The sequence below is a fragment of the Leopardus geoffroyi genome, chromosome B1 (genome assembly GCF_018350155.1).
Source record: "Leopardus geoffroyi isolate Oge1 chromosome B1, O.geoffroyi_Oge1_pat1.0, whole genome shotgun sequence".
Taxonomy (NCBI): domain Eukaryota; kingdom Metazoa; phylum Chordata; class Mammalia; order Carnivora; family Felidae; genus Leopardus; species Leopardus geoffroyi.
This window is the reverse complement of record NC_059327.1, coordinates 71637138-71649478: the sequence shown is the minus strand read 5'-3', so window position 1 is coordinate 71649478 and position 12341 is coordinate 71637138. Positions and strand designations below refer to the sequence as shown.

Genomic DNA, 12341 nt, shown 5'->3' with positions numbered 1-12341 from the left:
TGTTGAGCAAAAAGTATCTTGAATGAGATACAAGAGGAAGTTATGAAATACACCTTAAGAAAAATTCTTTGAAAGTAGCCAATGGCCCCATTCACTTGGATTGGAAGATAGGATAATTCAATGGGATTTGGGGAAACTAGATGTATTTCTCAACTTTGCCATTAATTGTGTGATTTCGGATACTTAATTTATCAGCATTTCAGAATCCTCATTTATAAAACCACTATAATGAAGTAGATTATCTCTAAATGTGTAATACTAGAAACAGCTGTGTAAGATAAAACTTAAGAATTAACCTTGGGTGGGAGCTACACCAGGTACGCTTGAAGTTGACGTCTGTTGAATTTCTTAGGTGTCTGGACATCTGCCTCTCAAGCTTAAACACTTAGACTTCTTGGATCAATTACCAATTTACAGAAGCTAGGCTTAGGCAAAATCAATTCATATAAAATTCTTTCCATAGCAAGTATTTTTAAAATAATCCTTCAGACTATAGGTTCCATGGTTTGTTAAATACGTGTGCATGGCTTCTTTCCAAAACATATTGCCTTCTTTACATAAAAATCTTTCTAAAAATATTCTTAAAATACATAAAGTCATCTTAAATTAACTACACACATTGTGATTTAGAAACCTCTGGTTTCCTTATTTTGCGGCATAAACGTTTCTGGAGTCGCAAAACTGACAGTAGTATAGCTAAAAATGTCCAGGTTAGCCTCTAAATTATGAATTTTTAATATTAGAGATCAATATTTGCATACATGGGACTCCAGTCTACATAATCAAAAATGGAAATAACATACAATTCGTGGGCACAATATGACGGGGCAAAATGTTTTGATCAAGTCTTTTGATCATTCTTTTTTGTCTTGAGCCCTGGCTAGGTTTAGGAAAATTCAGTACCTGATTGAAATTGAAGAGCAAGCTTAATCCTCTTCCAGAGACACTCACTTTGTTCCTTGCTCGGATATTTTCACCATAATTAAAAGTAAAACAATTTCCATATTCAGTGAAGACATGTGCAAAGTCCTCCAATATGAAAATGAACCAAATAGGGGCGCCTGGGTGGCTCAGTCGGTTAAGTGTCCGACTTTGGCTCAGGTCATGATATCACGATCCGTGAGTTCAAGCCCCGCGTCAGGCTCTGTGCTGACAGCTCAGAGCTTGGGGCCCGTTTCAGATTCTGTGTCTCCCTCTCTTTCTGCCCCTCCCCTGTTCATGCTCTGTCTCTCTGTGTCAAAAATAAATAAACGTTAAAAAAAATTAAAAAAAAAAAAAAGAAAATGAACCAAAGAAAATACAATCAGCTGGGTAGTTTGGTCACTTTTGAAGTTTAAATTGCTCAAACTTTTTTTTTTTTTTTTAAATCAGATGTCTAAATGAGAATGCATAAAGATCAGAAAGAATAGATAATGTGGTGACTCTGGTTTGTGCTCAATAATAGTTTTTATTTTTTTGTATGTGATTATCTAGGTGGGACGTTTTAATATGTAAATAAGCAAGAAGAACTAATCAGTCTTCCATGGAATTATTAAGAGGATATTGGAGTATTAATCTATGATAATGAGAGGCTAGAGTTGCCAGGAGTCATCATGGCTCTGGGAGGGAGAACTCACACGGGAAAAAGCCAACGTGAGTCATGAGACAGAGAGAGAGGACCTAATACATGTTTACTATAAAATTTCTTGGTGACAAGTTTAAATATGTTGGTTGGTAAATAACAAGCAACAGAGAAGAACTTCTTCTCTAAAAAAAGAGTACAGCAGGGCTTTATCTCTGTCAGATGTCTGTCAGGCATTTTTTTTTTTTTTCCTGTTTTCTGTGTGCTAAAGAAGGCTACCAAAAGGATACAGAATTGTGTCCCAAAATCATGAATTTATGAAATTAACTTGGAATCACCTGACAACACATGCTACAGAATTGCTGATACAAGAAACAGGATGTCAAATTGCCTTTGCTAATAGTTTTCAGGCATATCTGAAACTTTATCTTAAGTGTAGATTAATCCTATAAAGGATAAAAACAGGATGTTATGAGTGATCAGAGAAATATACATAATTTTCACAGTCAAATGCTGGTGCCTACTCATTTTCTATAGCCCCCGAGCCAAAAAAACTAAATGTTGGCTCCTTAACGATAATAAAAACGCTATCTTGGAATAAGTTAGTGAAGAATGGGAAAAATTAAAATATCCCCTGGGGTGAAAATTGTTTTTGTTTTGTAAAGATTATCCTTCAATAAAGGTAATCGAAGATTTCTGTTTTCTACCTTTTCTTATCTAAACTACTTAAGAAATACGTCTGGTGTGTATTCCATACCCCTGATGTCATAATGCTCAACTAACTAAACACAATCTTTGAGAAAATTTCAATTGATTCCCCACGAAAGTCAACTTTATCTCAGTGTGAAGCAGTACTGTGCTCTAGTTTTATTATATTGATGATATTGGAAGAAATATCAAACCATTACCTGTGGGCCACATGGCTTTCCAAAAAAGTCACATTCCAACAAAGTGCTATTGTTGAGATAAAGACCATTTTTTTTTTTTTACAAACTCTGTAATGCTGAAGTTTTGATAACTTGCAAAAAAATCAATAGCATCTTTAAAGCCAGTATAATTGGACCTGATTTCCTGAAGATAGAGGACGTTGGATACAATATTCCATAAGAGAAAAATAATACTAAATTTGGCTGCAGCATCTGCTTGGAACCTATTAGTAGAAATAAAGGCAATATTTAGAAGAGCAAAAACTTTCTATTATCTAGAAGACACATTATCTAGGGGCCAAACATTTGGCCCCTATCAACTTCTCAGGCATATCTGCTACGCTCTCCTTCATTCATAACACATTCAAGCAAAATTGAATCCCTAAGAAGTCTTTGTCACATCCTGCAATTTACCTTGTATTTGCACATACAGTTTCATTTACCTAGAATACTTCTCAGACATTGATCTGGATATGTCCTAACGGATCTTCGAGATGTAACATGAAGAGAATAGGAACACGAGGTCACTAAGAATATAGACTTAGGGGCTAGATTTCCTGAGTTCAAATCCCAGCTCTGTCGTTGTGGCTTTGTACCGTGCCCATGTGGTTATGTTGGAACTATTTTCCAACATCTTCTTCCTTGGATTTATCTGGTTACAATCTGAGGTCATCGTAGGGTCGGAGCTTTGGTCTGGTACACACATTGTTGTAGATCTCCTGACTCAACTTGTTGGTGTGGGACAGCAGCCCGGAGCTCCCTGGCCTCCTTAAGCTTCTTCAGATCTTGGGTCAAGAAAAAGTACAACCTGGAGAAGGTGCCGGCTTATCCTGTAGGTCTCCTACACTACCAAGATCAGGGCTTGTGAAAAAGAGAGACACGCATTTCTAGTCTGTGTTTGTTTCCTTCACTTCAGATCTATTTTCCTTTCTGACTGCTGATGTTGCTGACTTCAAGCCCAGCACCAGAAACAGAGGCAAGAGACTTACAAAGACTGCTTAACCAGCCCCTACGTGTAGTGGACTTAATCCCCAGAATAAATCCCTTATTCTGTGTCACTCACAGGGCTTCTTTTTCTCTGATTGAGCCCTGATTGTTACAGCCACTTAATGGGATGACTTAGCCAATTTCTTCCTCTCACTGTGACTCAGTTTCTTCACTTGTAAAATTGGTGTATGTTAAAAAAAAAAAAAAACACCTGTCTCAAAACGCTATTTTGGGGGTGCCTGGGTGGCGTAGTCGGTTAAGCGTCCGACTTCAGCCAGGTCATGATCTCGCGGTCCGTGAGTTCGAGCCCCGCGTCAGGCTCTGGGCTGATGGCTCAGAGCCTGGAGCCTGTTTCCGATTCTGTGTCTCCCTTTCTCTCTCTGCCCCTCCCCCGTTCATGCTCTGTCTCTCTCTGTCCCAAAAATAAATAAACGTTGAAAAAAAAAAAAAAACCAAAAAAAAAAAACCGCTATTTTGATGATTAAGTTATTTTTCCTAAAAAATTTAGAAGAGTGCCTAGAATACAGTGAGAGGTAGATAAATATGCATTAAATAAATGAATGCCTCATTTATGGTCAAAGTACTTTCCTGGCAACTAAAGCAGAAGTTAGCTATTTGCCCTAACTATAATAAAGATTTTGTAACTCCCTTATTCTGCTGAGCAACTTCGACCCTGCCTTATGTATGGTTGTTTAAATGTATACTCTATATTCTTTTCAAAATGTGATTGGTATTTCATACTTTGGATATTATAAATCTTGAAACTGAACAAACATGCTCCATTCAAATTTACTGCGAGAAAGCATAGAATAAAATGTGTATCCACCCTTGGTAAGTAAGTACACAGAGCTATGTGGTGCATGGTTTGTGTGTATGTAACCACACTCTTGGACTTCCTTTATGTCCCAGATTTTATATTATATTTTATCTTCACTTTCAATTATATTTTATATCCTTTTGCTTTCTCATATAAGCCACGTGAAACCCTTTCTCGGTCAGGGTAGAACACACACAAAACCAAACATAGAAAATAGAAAACAAACCCAAGCCAATATACATCCTTTCAGAGATGAGAAACTGCTTTAATGGCCAGGTCCTAAGATAGTGTCTTACTTACCCAGCTTTGACCGTTGCAGGGCCTGTCTTAAATCCACCAGCCCAGGTTCTAGAATCCTATACATAGCCTCCTATGACTTCCTCTTCTCTTAAAAACACAGCTAACTCATGGTGGTATTCTACTAAGTGTATTAGAGCCAACAGCCTTGCTTTTCTTGGTCAAAAGTGTTTGTAGTGATCTTTGAGGAGTTAGCCATCTACGTTTGCAGAGGATTTGGGGGAGAGTCATGGTGTTAGCCCTAACTGAGGGATGGACCTTCCACTTCCTTCAGCCTTCTGTCTCTCTGAATGATGACAGCATACCAGGGATCAGCTCCAAAGCCCTGTGATTTTGGGTCAAGAATCATTACTACTTCATGTAATGTTCACCGGATTCTTTTCAAAAGGACTGTGCAGAGAAATGAAGGAATTACCACACGTGTAGGAGGTATGAATACAATAGATAAAAGGAGTACAAGGGAAGGCGTTTTAAAATAATCTTTTAAAATGTTTTGTATTACATAATAATAGTTGAGACCATGAGGGTGATTTAAGCAGATGAACTAAACTTAATGAATAAAGTCTAACAATATTTGGAACAAAGGAAGTAAAAAAAAAACTGTGAGACATATTGTTCAGCATAAAACCGAAGGGCCTTGCTGAGTTTATTTTCAACTTTAATTCAAATTTTAAAACCTTCCTGTGTCTAATCTTTCAGAAACCTTGCTTAGTTTGAGGGTACTTACTCTTTTATTTAACATACACTGGTAAGAGGCTAGCAAAAGAAAACATAATAAAAATACACTGATTTGTTTAAACAAGTTAATAAGTGATAGCCAGTCAACGAATCTGTCCTTCTTGTGTGGATTAATGCCCTCTCACTACACATCCCCAGGTTATGTAACCCAAATGTATATGCTTCATCTGATGTCCAAGTTGATGCCTGACTCAGCCCTTCACTGAATCCCACCAAAACAGATATAAGTACACCGTACACCATGCATTAACAAGAAATGAGTCTTTTCCAGATCGTTTTATGGAGAGGAAAAAGGGGGAAGAATGTCTGCTGGTTGGATCTCCTAGGAGCCAATTTTAATATCTTATCAGATCTCTCACTAAAATAAAATCTTTGAACCATTCATTTTATATTTGTATAAGAGTCATGCTTTCATCTTTCATTTAAAATCCCTTAACATGTCTTTGTTTTTTAAGCGTTTATTTATTTTTGAGAGGCAGAGAGAAAGCATGAGTGAGGGAGGGTTAGAAAGAGAGGGAGGCACAGAATCCGAAGCAGGCTCCAGGCTCCGAGCTGTCAACACAGAGCCTGACGCGGGGCTCAAACTCACAAACCGCAAGATCATGACCTGAGCCAAAGTCGGTCACTATACCAACTGAGCCACCCAGGCACTCCATATTATATTCTAATTATTGTAATAGATACAATGATTTTCTCTTTTTTGCTACTAATTTTTTAAAAATTTTATGTGGTAGGAACTCTTAATATGAGATCTATTCTCTTAACAAATTCAAGTATACAATATTGTATTGTTGATTATAGGTACAATGTGGCAAGCAGATCTCTAAAACTTATTTATCTTGTATAACTGAAACTTTATGCATATATTTTTTAATGTTTTTATTTATATTTGAGACAGAGAGAGACAGAGCATGAGCATGGGAGGGGCAGAGAGAGAGGGAGACACAGAATCTGAAGCAGGACCCAGGCTCCAAGCTGTCAGCACAGAGCCCAATGCAGGACTCCAACTCACGGACTGTGAGATCATGACCTGAGCTGATGTCGGACGCTTAACCTACTGAGCCACCCAGGGGCCCCTGAAGTTTTGTGCATATTGATTGCTACCTCCCCAATTCCACTTCCTGTCCCCTCAGTCCTTAGCAACCACCATTCCACTCTTTGATTCAATGAATTGGACTATTTGAGAGACATCGTATTAAGTGGATTCATGTAGTACTTGCCTTTCTGCGACCGGCTTATTTCGTTTAGCATAGTGTCCTCAAGGTTTATATTATAAGGATTCATATTGCAGAATCTCCTTCTTTTTTAAGGCTGGATAATATTTCAGTGTATGCACATATCACATTTTCTTTATCCATTTTTCTATCAATGGGCATGTAGTTTGTTTCAGATCTTAGGTATTATGAATACTGTTGCAATCAGTATGGGAGTGTCAGTATCTCTTTGAGATCTGTTTTAAATTCTTTTGGATACATACTTAGAAGAGAATGGTAAATATGGTAAATCTATTTTTAATTTTTTGAGAAGCCTCTACACTGTTTTCCTAGCCAATGTTCCCTTATGCATTCCCACCAACAGTGCACAAAGATTCCAATCTGTTCACATCCTCACCAACACTAGCTGTCTTTGTTTTTTTGTTTGTTTTCGTTTTTTGATAATAGACATCCTGACAGGTGTGAGGTGTATCTAATTGTGTTTATTTGCATTTCTCTGATGGTTAATGATGTTGACCATTTTTTTTTTTCCATATAACTATTCTCCATTCGTATGTCTTCCTTGAAGAAACGTCTACTCAAATACTTAGTACATTTTTTAACTGGGTTATTAAGTTTTGTGGGTTTTTTTTTTTTGGGGGGGGGGAGTTGTTTATATTTTGGAGATTTACCTCTCAATGGTTACCTTTTAAAAAAAAATAATTTTTTACCAGTTATGGTTATTTCTCTGAAGAGAGGATCTGTGAAATTCCTCACACTGCCATTGTCAAAATAGTATATACACTTTATTTTTAAAAAAAATTTTTTTTTCAACGTTTTATTTATTTTTGGGACAGAGAGAGAGAGACAGAGCATGAACGGGGGAGGGGCAGAGAGAGAGGGAGACACAGAATCGGAAACAGGCTCCAGGCTCTGAGCCATCAGCCCAGAGCCCGACGCGGGGCTCGAACTCCCGGACCGCGAGATCGTGACCTGGCTGAAGTCGGACGCTTAACCGACTGCGCCACCCAGGCGCCCCTATACACTTTATTTTAAGAACAGGTATCTTCAATCAGCCTTTGCTTATGTTAGAACACAGACCATTTAGCATAGTACGAGGCAATAGTATTAACAATCTCTGGGGGATGGGGTTGATTTGCTTTTACTCTTTGGGACCTTGATGCACACCTTGACACATATCTAACAGTCACACAAGTGTGCTATAATATCTGATATATATTGAACACCTGTCCAAGGAAAACCCCAGGAATGAGACAAAATGGTGTATGTGTCACCTCATCTGATGCAACAGGAAATGGGTAGACAATGCCATATCATTTTACACATACAGAAGTTGAAGCTAAGATTAAGTGACTTGTCCACGATCAAGTAGTGGATCAGTGGGGGATCTTAAGGAAATCGCCCTCCCCATCTCTAGGGTAAATCCAGCATGTGGTCTTCCAGGCCATCCATTGGCAATTACAAGGCTTTTCTGGAAGGTGTCATGGGGCACAGCCACCCTCCTACAGGAGACCTGATACAGTCATTGAATTGCAGTTTTCTGGAGGGAGTTGTAGCTAAGGACTCAAGAACAGCAGAGTATTAAGCCAAGTGTGTAAAGCTCTTCTGAGCTTCGGGCCCCGTGTGATGGCACAGGTCACGCATCCATGACGCTGGCCCTTCCTTGGTTACCTTAAAGGTCCCGTTATGTACACATCAGAACATTTCCTGTCTCCATACTACTTTCGCACAGTGGCTCCCTCTTCAGGTTCTTCTTCACCTCCATCTAGGAACTGCCTGGGCATCCTTGATACTCAGACTTCCATGACACTCCAGACCGAGACTGTCCCCTGTCCCCTGTGCTTTCAGAGCCCCTGCACATACCTTTATGGTACTGCACAATTATCATACACACTGCATGGCGACTGTTTATGTTTCTCTTTTTCTTCCTAATCAACAAACTTTTTAAGTGCAAGGATCCAGACTTTTATCTAACCACAGGATTTGGTGTGATGCCTAGTAAATAATTGTGGAAAGAAAGAAGAAAGGAAAGAAAGAAAAATTAAAGAAGAAATCAAATAAGCTCCTTTGCCTTCCTAAATTTGGGTTTTTAGGTATAATTTAAGAACTTCAAAGGTTTTATATACATTAAATATCACATAGTAAAACCCAACTTACGTTATACAAGCAAGGTTTCCCTAGCAAAGTGATAGAAACCTATCACTACTAAAAGAGTAATTGTTACCTGTTTAAATGACAAAACGTCACAGCCGGGAACTCGATCTTTTCCACATACTGAACCTCGATGGACATCGTGGTGGACCATGTGAAGTAGCTGACCAAGCAACTGTAGACCTGCCACACCACGAGTGACACTGAGCCCGGGACCACCACCAACCAGATCAGCTTGCGAATTTTGCTCTGGCTGCGAACAAGGTTGTGTACTCCGTGGAAAGAAGTGGGGATGGCAAAGTCATGGTCGGCTTCTTCCGGTCATTGGCAGATGGCAGCGGTTTCTTTGAGAGGCATAGCTTTATCTTTTCCAAGAGTCCTTAAGTTGAGCAAAATAATGAAACAAACACAAGTAATGAGTTAGAAAACCTTAATGCAATCTGTGAGAAACACAACCCAAAGAAAAGTTGGAACAGGTTACCCTTTTCACCTTTTTCAAAATCCATCTTGAGTTACATGGTTTCTTTAGAAACTAAGTAGACGTGTTGATTCCATGGGTCGAATTGAACGGGATGCTTACAACTCATAATCTTTAAAAGAATTAGCTCTCAGTTTTGAAATACAATTCCCCCTCCTCCCCCCCCCCCCCCATGAAACACAAAGTCTCTTAGATGTCTTGAGAAAAATCAGGCTGATTCTTCTGAGAGTTATAAGTGTGGTTAAAAAGCAATCTTTAATCTTTGACTTTTAATTGATCTTCAATTAATCATAGTCCTACAGTAACGCGTGTGTGGCTGAACGTAACCTCTGCAGCATCACAGGCGTCGAAACACAACTATTTTACTTCAGTTGGTTAATCTAATCAGAATGTTTAAAATCGTGTTATCAGTTAAGCAATCTATTTTCAACCTCTTCAGAAAGTGAGTTTTTTCAATACTGTCAGTAATAAATCAACTCATGTTTATTTATATTGATTGATAAGGGCTGGTGAATGTGGCCCTAAATTTTTCCTGGCAATATATAACATATTCTGAATCTTATGTTGGAAACAAAAAAAATTTGTTTTTATTTTTCTGTAGAAGACATTCAGAATTTCTTCGCTGAAGGAAGTCTGAAATACAGCTCAGAGGATGAGATGGCCTTTGACATGGAAATAGCATTCGCCTGGTCAGGCCTGGCCTCTTATAACCTGTGCTACTGTTCAGAAACTGTGCCAAGTTTCTTAATCTTTCTAGTAAGCGGTTCCTCTTCCATCAGATGGGAGAATAGTATTTGCCTCATGAGTTTGTTGTATTAAATAAGACAATACCTGGGGATAAATTGGCACATCACCTGAACCATGCATGAAAAGTACTCAATTAGTATTACCTATTTTTATTATTCTGCTAATTTAGTAGTGATGTGGCAAATGGCGAAATATTCGGCGATTTTTAAACATTGTCTAAAATTCTCAGTTAAGAAATGAGTTCTTTTTTTTTTTTTTTTTTTTCAGCATTTATTTTATTTTTGGGACAGAGAGAGACAGAGCATGAACGGGGGAGGGGCAGAGAGAGAGGGAGACACAGAATCGGAAACAGGCTCCAGGCTCTGAGCCATCAGCCCAGAGTCTGACGCGGGGCTCGAACTCACGGACCGCGAGATCGTGACCTGGCTGAAGTCGGACGCTTAACCGACTGCGCCACCCAGGCGCCCCAAGAAATGAGTTCTTAATGGCCTCACAAATGCTTATAATTAAGTGAATTGACTTATATTTTTTGCTTCAATTCAAGAAGTATCGTTTGTTTCAACTGGTCAGCATTTGTTTCTAAAAGGTTTCAAGTGTGGCTTATCATTAAATCATTACTTAATACATCATAGGTCCCAATCAATTAGCTGAGCTTACATCATGATATATAAAAGGCACTTATAAACATTTTCTAAGGGACTCCATTTCATTTGTAAAGTCTTAGGGCACAATTACAAATTATATTATGATTATTTTGCAGACTAGACACTAAGCAGGAAATTATGTATTAATCTGAGTAGCCTAACTTTAGACAAAAATTTTATAATTGCCCCACGTATCGTTGCTTTTAATATTGAGTTAGGCAATGTATATATAAAGTAATTGGCCCAGTCCCAGGGCAAAATTAGAAATACAAGAAAAACTATTGTGGGGCACCTGGGTGGCTCAGTTGGTTCAGCGTCCAACTTTGGCTCAGGTCATGAGCTCACAGTTCGTGGGTTCAAGCCCCACCTTGGGCTGTGTGCTGACAGCTCAGAGCCTGGAGCCTGCTTCGGATTCTGTGTTTCCCTCCCTCTCTGCTCCTCCCCCACTCGTTCTCTCTGTCTCTGTCTCTGTCTCTGTCACAAATAAACATTAAACAAAAAAAATTCTTTCTCTTTCTCCATCTGCACCTCTTCCCACTTGTGATCTCTCTCTCTGCATCTGTCTCTAAAAAAAAAAAAAAAAAAAAAAAAGCTATTGTTATTTTTATTTCCTAGCAAAATAAATTAACAATGCTCTTTTGTGTGTATTCCTTAGCCATCAGTTTACAAACACAAAGAATGAACTCTTACTGAAGGACAACTCAGTCTCTGGGCATCTGGCACCCTTCCTACTCCAGGGCCCAAAGCTGTGAGAAAGGGAAAAGTGATCTAGCAATTAGTAACTGGCCAAACAAAGTATTGCCAGTTGCAAGCATACCCTGAAAAATCAAAGTTTTCAGGTGTATCTGTCAACTTGTTTAATATAGACCCATTCCTTGACAATTACTGTGGTTTTGCTGGAATATTCTTAGTCATTTGCGAAGACTTTAAAAGAGTTTTGGAAATAATTATTATTGCTCATGAATAGTGAAGAAACAAGGTGAAATATTCCTATGAGGAAGGTTAAAATTGGTTTAATAAATGACACACCAGCCTGAAAGACAAAGCAAACGTCTTACTTTCCTGACTGAAGTAAACCCTACAGAACTACGGCAAGTGGCCCTTGCATTGAATACTGATCTTTAGAGAAGCATTTTAAGGAACATCAAACAAGTTTTACTGTACTTAAAAACAAAACAAAACAAAACAAAACAAAACAAAACAAAACAAAACAAAACACTTAGAGGCGCATGATACATAGAAACAACAACAACAAAAACCCAAACAAGATAAAACCAAAAAATAGATCCTAGAATACAGTGATATTTCACAACTATTTTTGTTTGACTCCTTCATAGAAATTACTTCATTCCTACATAACAGAAACTCCATTACTTATACCCAAGTCATATCGGAAATCAAATTTCCCAAATGCAAAACAGAATCTCCCTTTCCCTTGGCTAATTTCTAGCCTGTGGGAATGAAAATGGTAACTAGAGGAGTTCACTCCTTACCTTTCTCAGCATAGGCTTTTGGTTTCTCAATCTGCCTCATTCTCAATTTCAGCCTGTGGCGTCCTTGAGGTATATCCAATTCTCATTCATAACCGTGTTCATTTTGTGGCCTTTATATAAAATGCACCAATTGAGGGGCGCCTGGGTGGCGCAGTCGGTTAAGCGTCCGACTTCAGCCAGGTCACGATCTCGCGGTCCGTGAGTTCGAGCCCCGCGTCGGGCTCTGGGCTGATGGCTCAGAGCCTGGAGCCTGTTTCCGATTCTGTGTCTCCCTCTCTCTCTGCCCCT

The 12341-nt window shown here is 38.7% G+C and overlaps 1 protein-coding gene across 1 annotated transcript in view; it reads right to left on the bottom strand.

Moving 5' to 3' along the window:
- ASIC5 (acid sensing ion channel subunit family member 5) overlaps nt 1–12093 on the bottom strand; it is a 29956-nt gene extending 17863 nt beyond the window's left edge. Inside the window, 6 exon segments of the mRNA XM_045474926.1 lie at nt 904–1029; nt 2470–2538; nt 2540–2711; nt 8765–9002; nt 9005–9070; nt 12054–12093. Coding sequence (XP_045330882.1) covers nt 904–1029; nt 2470–2538; nt 2540–2711; nt 8765–9002; nt 9005–9070; nt 12054–12093 — 711 coding nt within the window.
- Between the last annotated feature and the right edge of the window lie 248 nt (nt 12094–12341).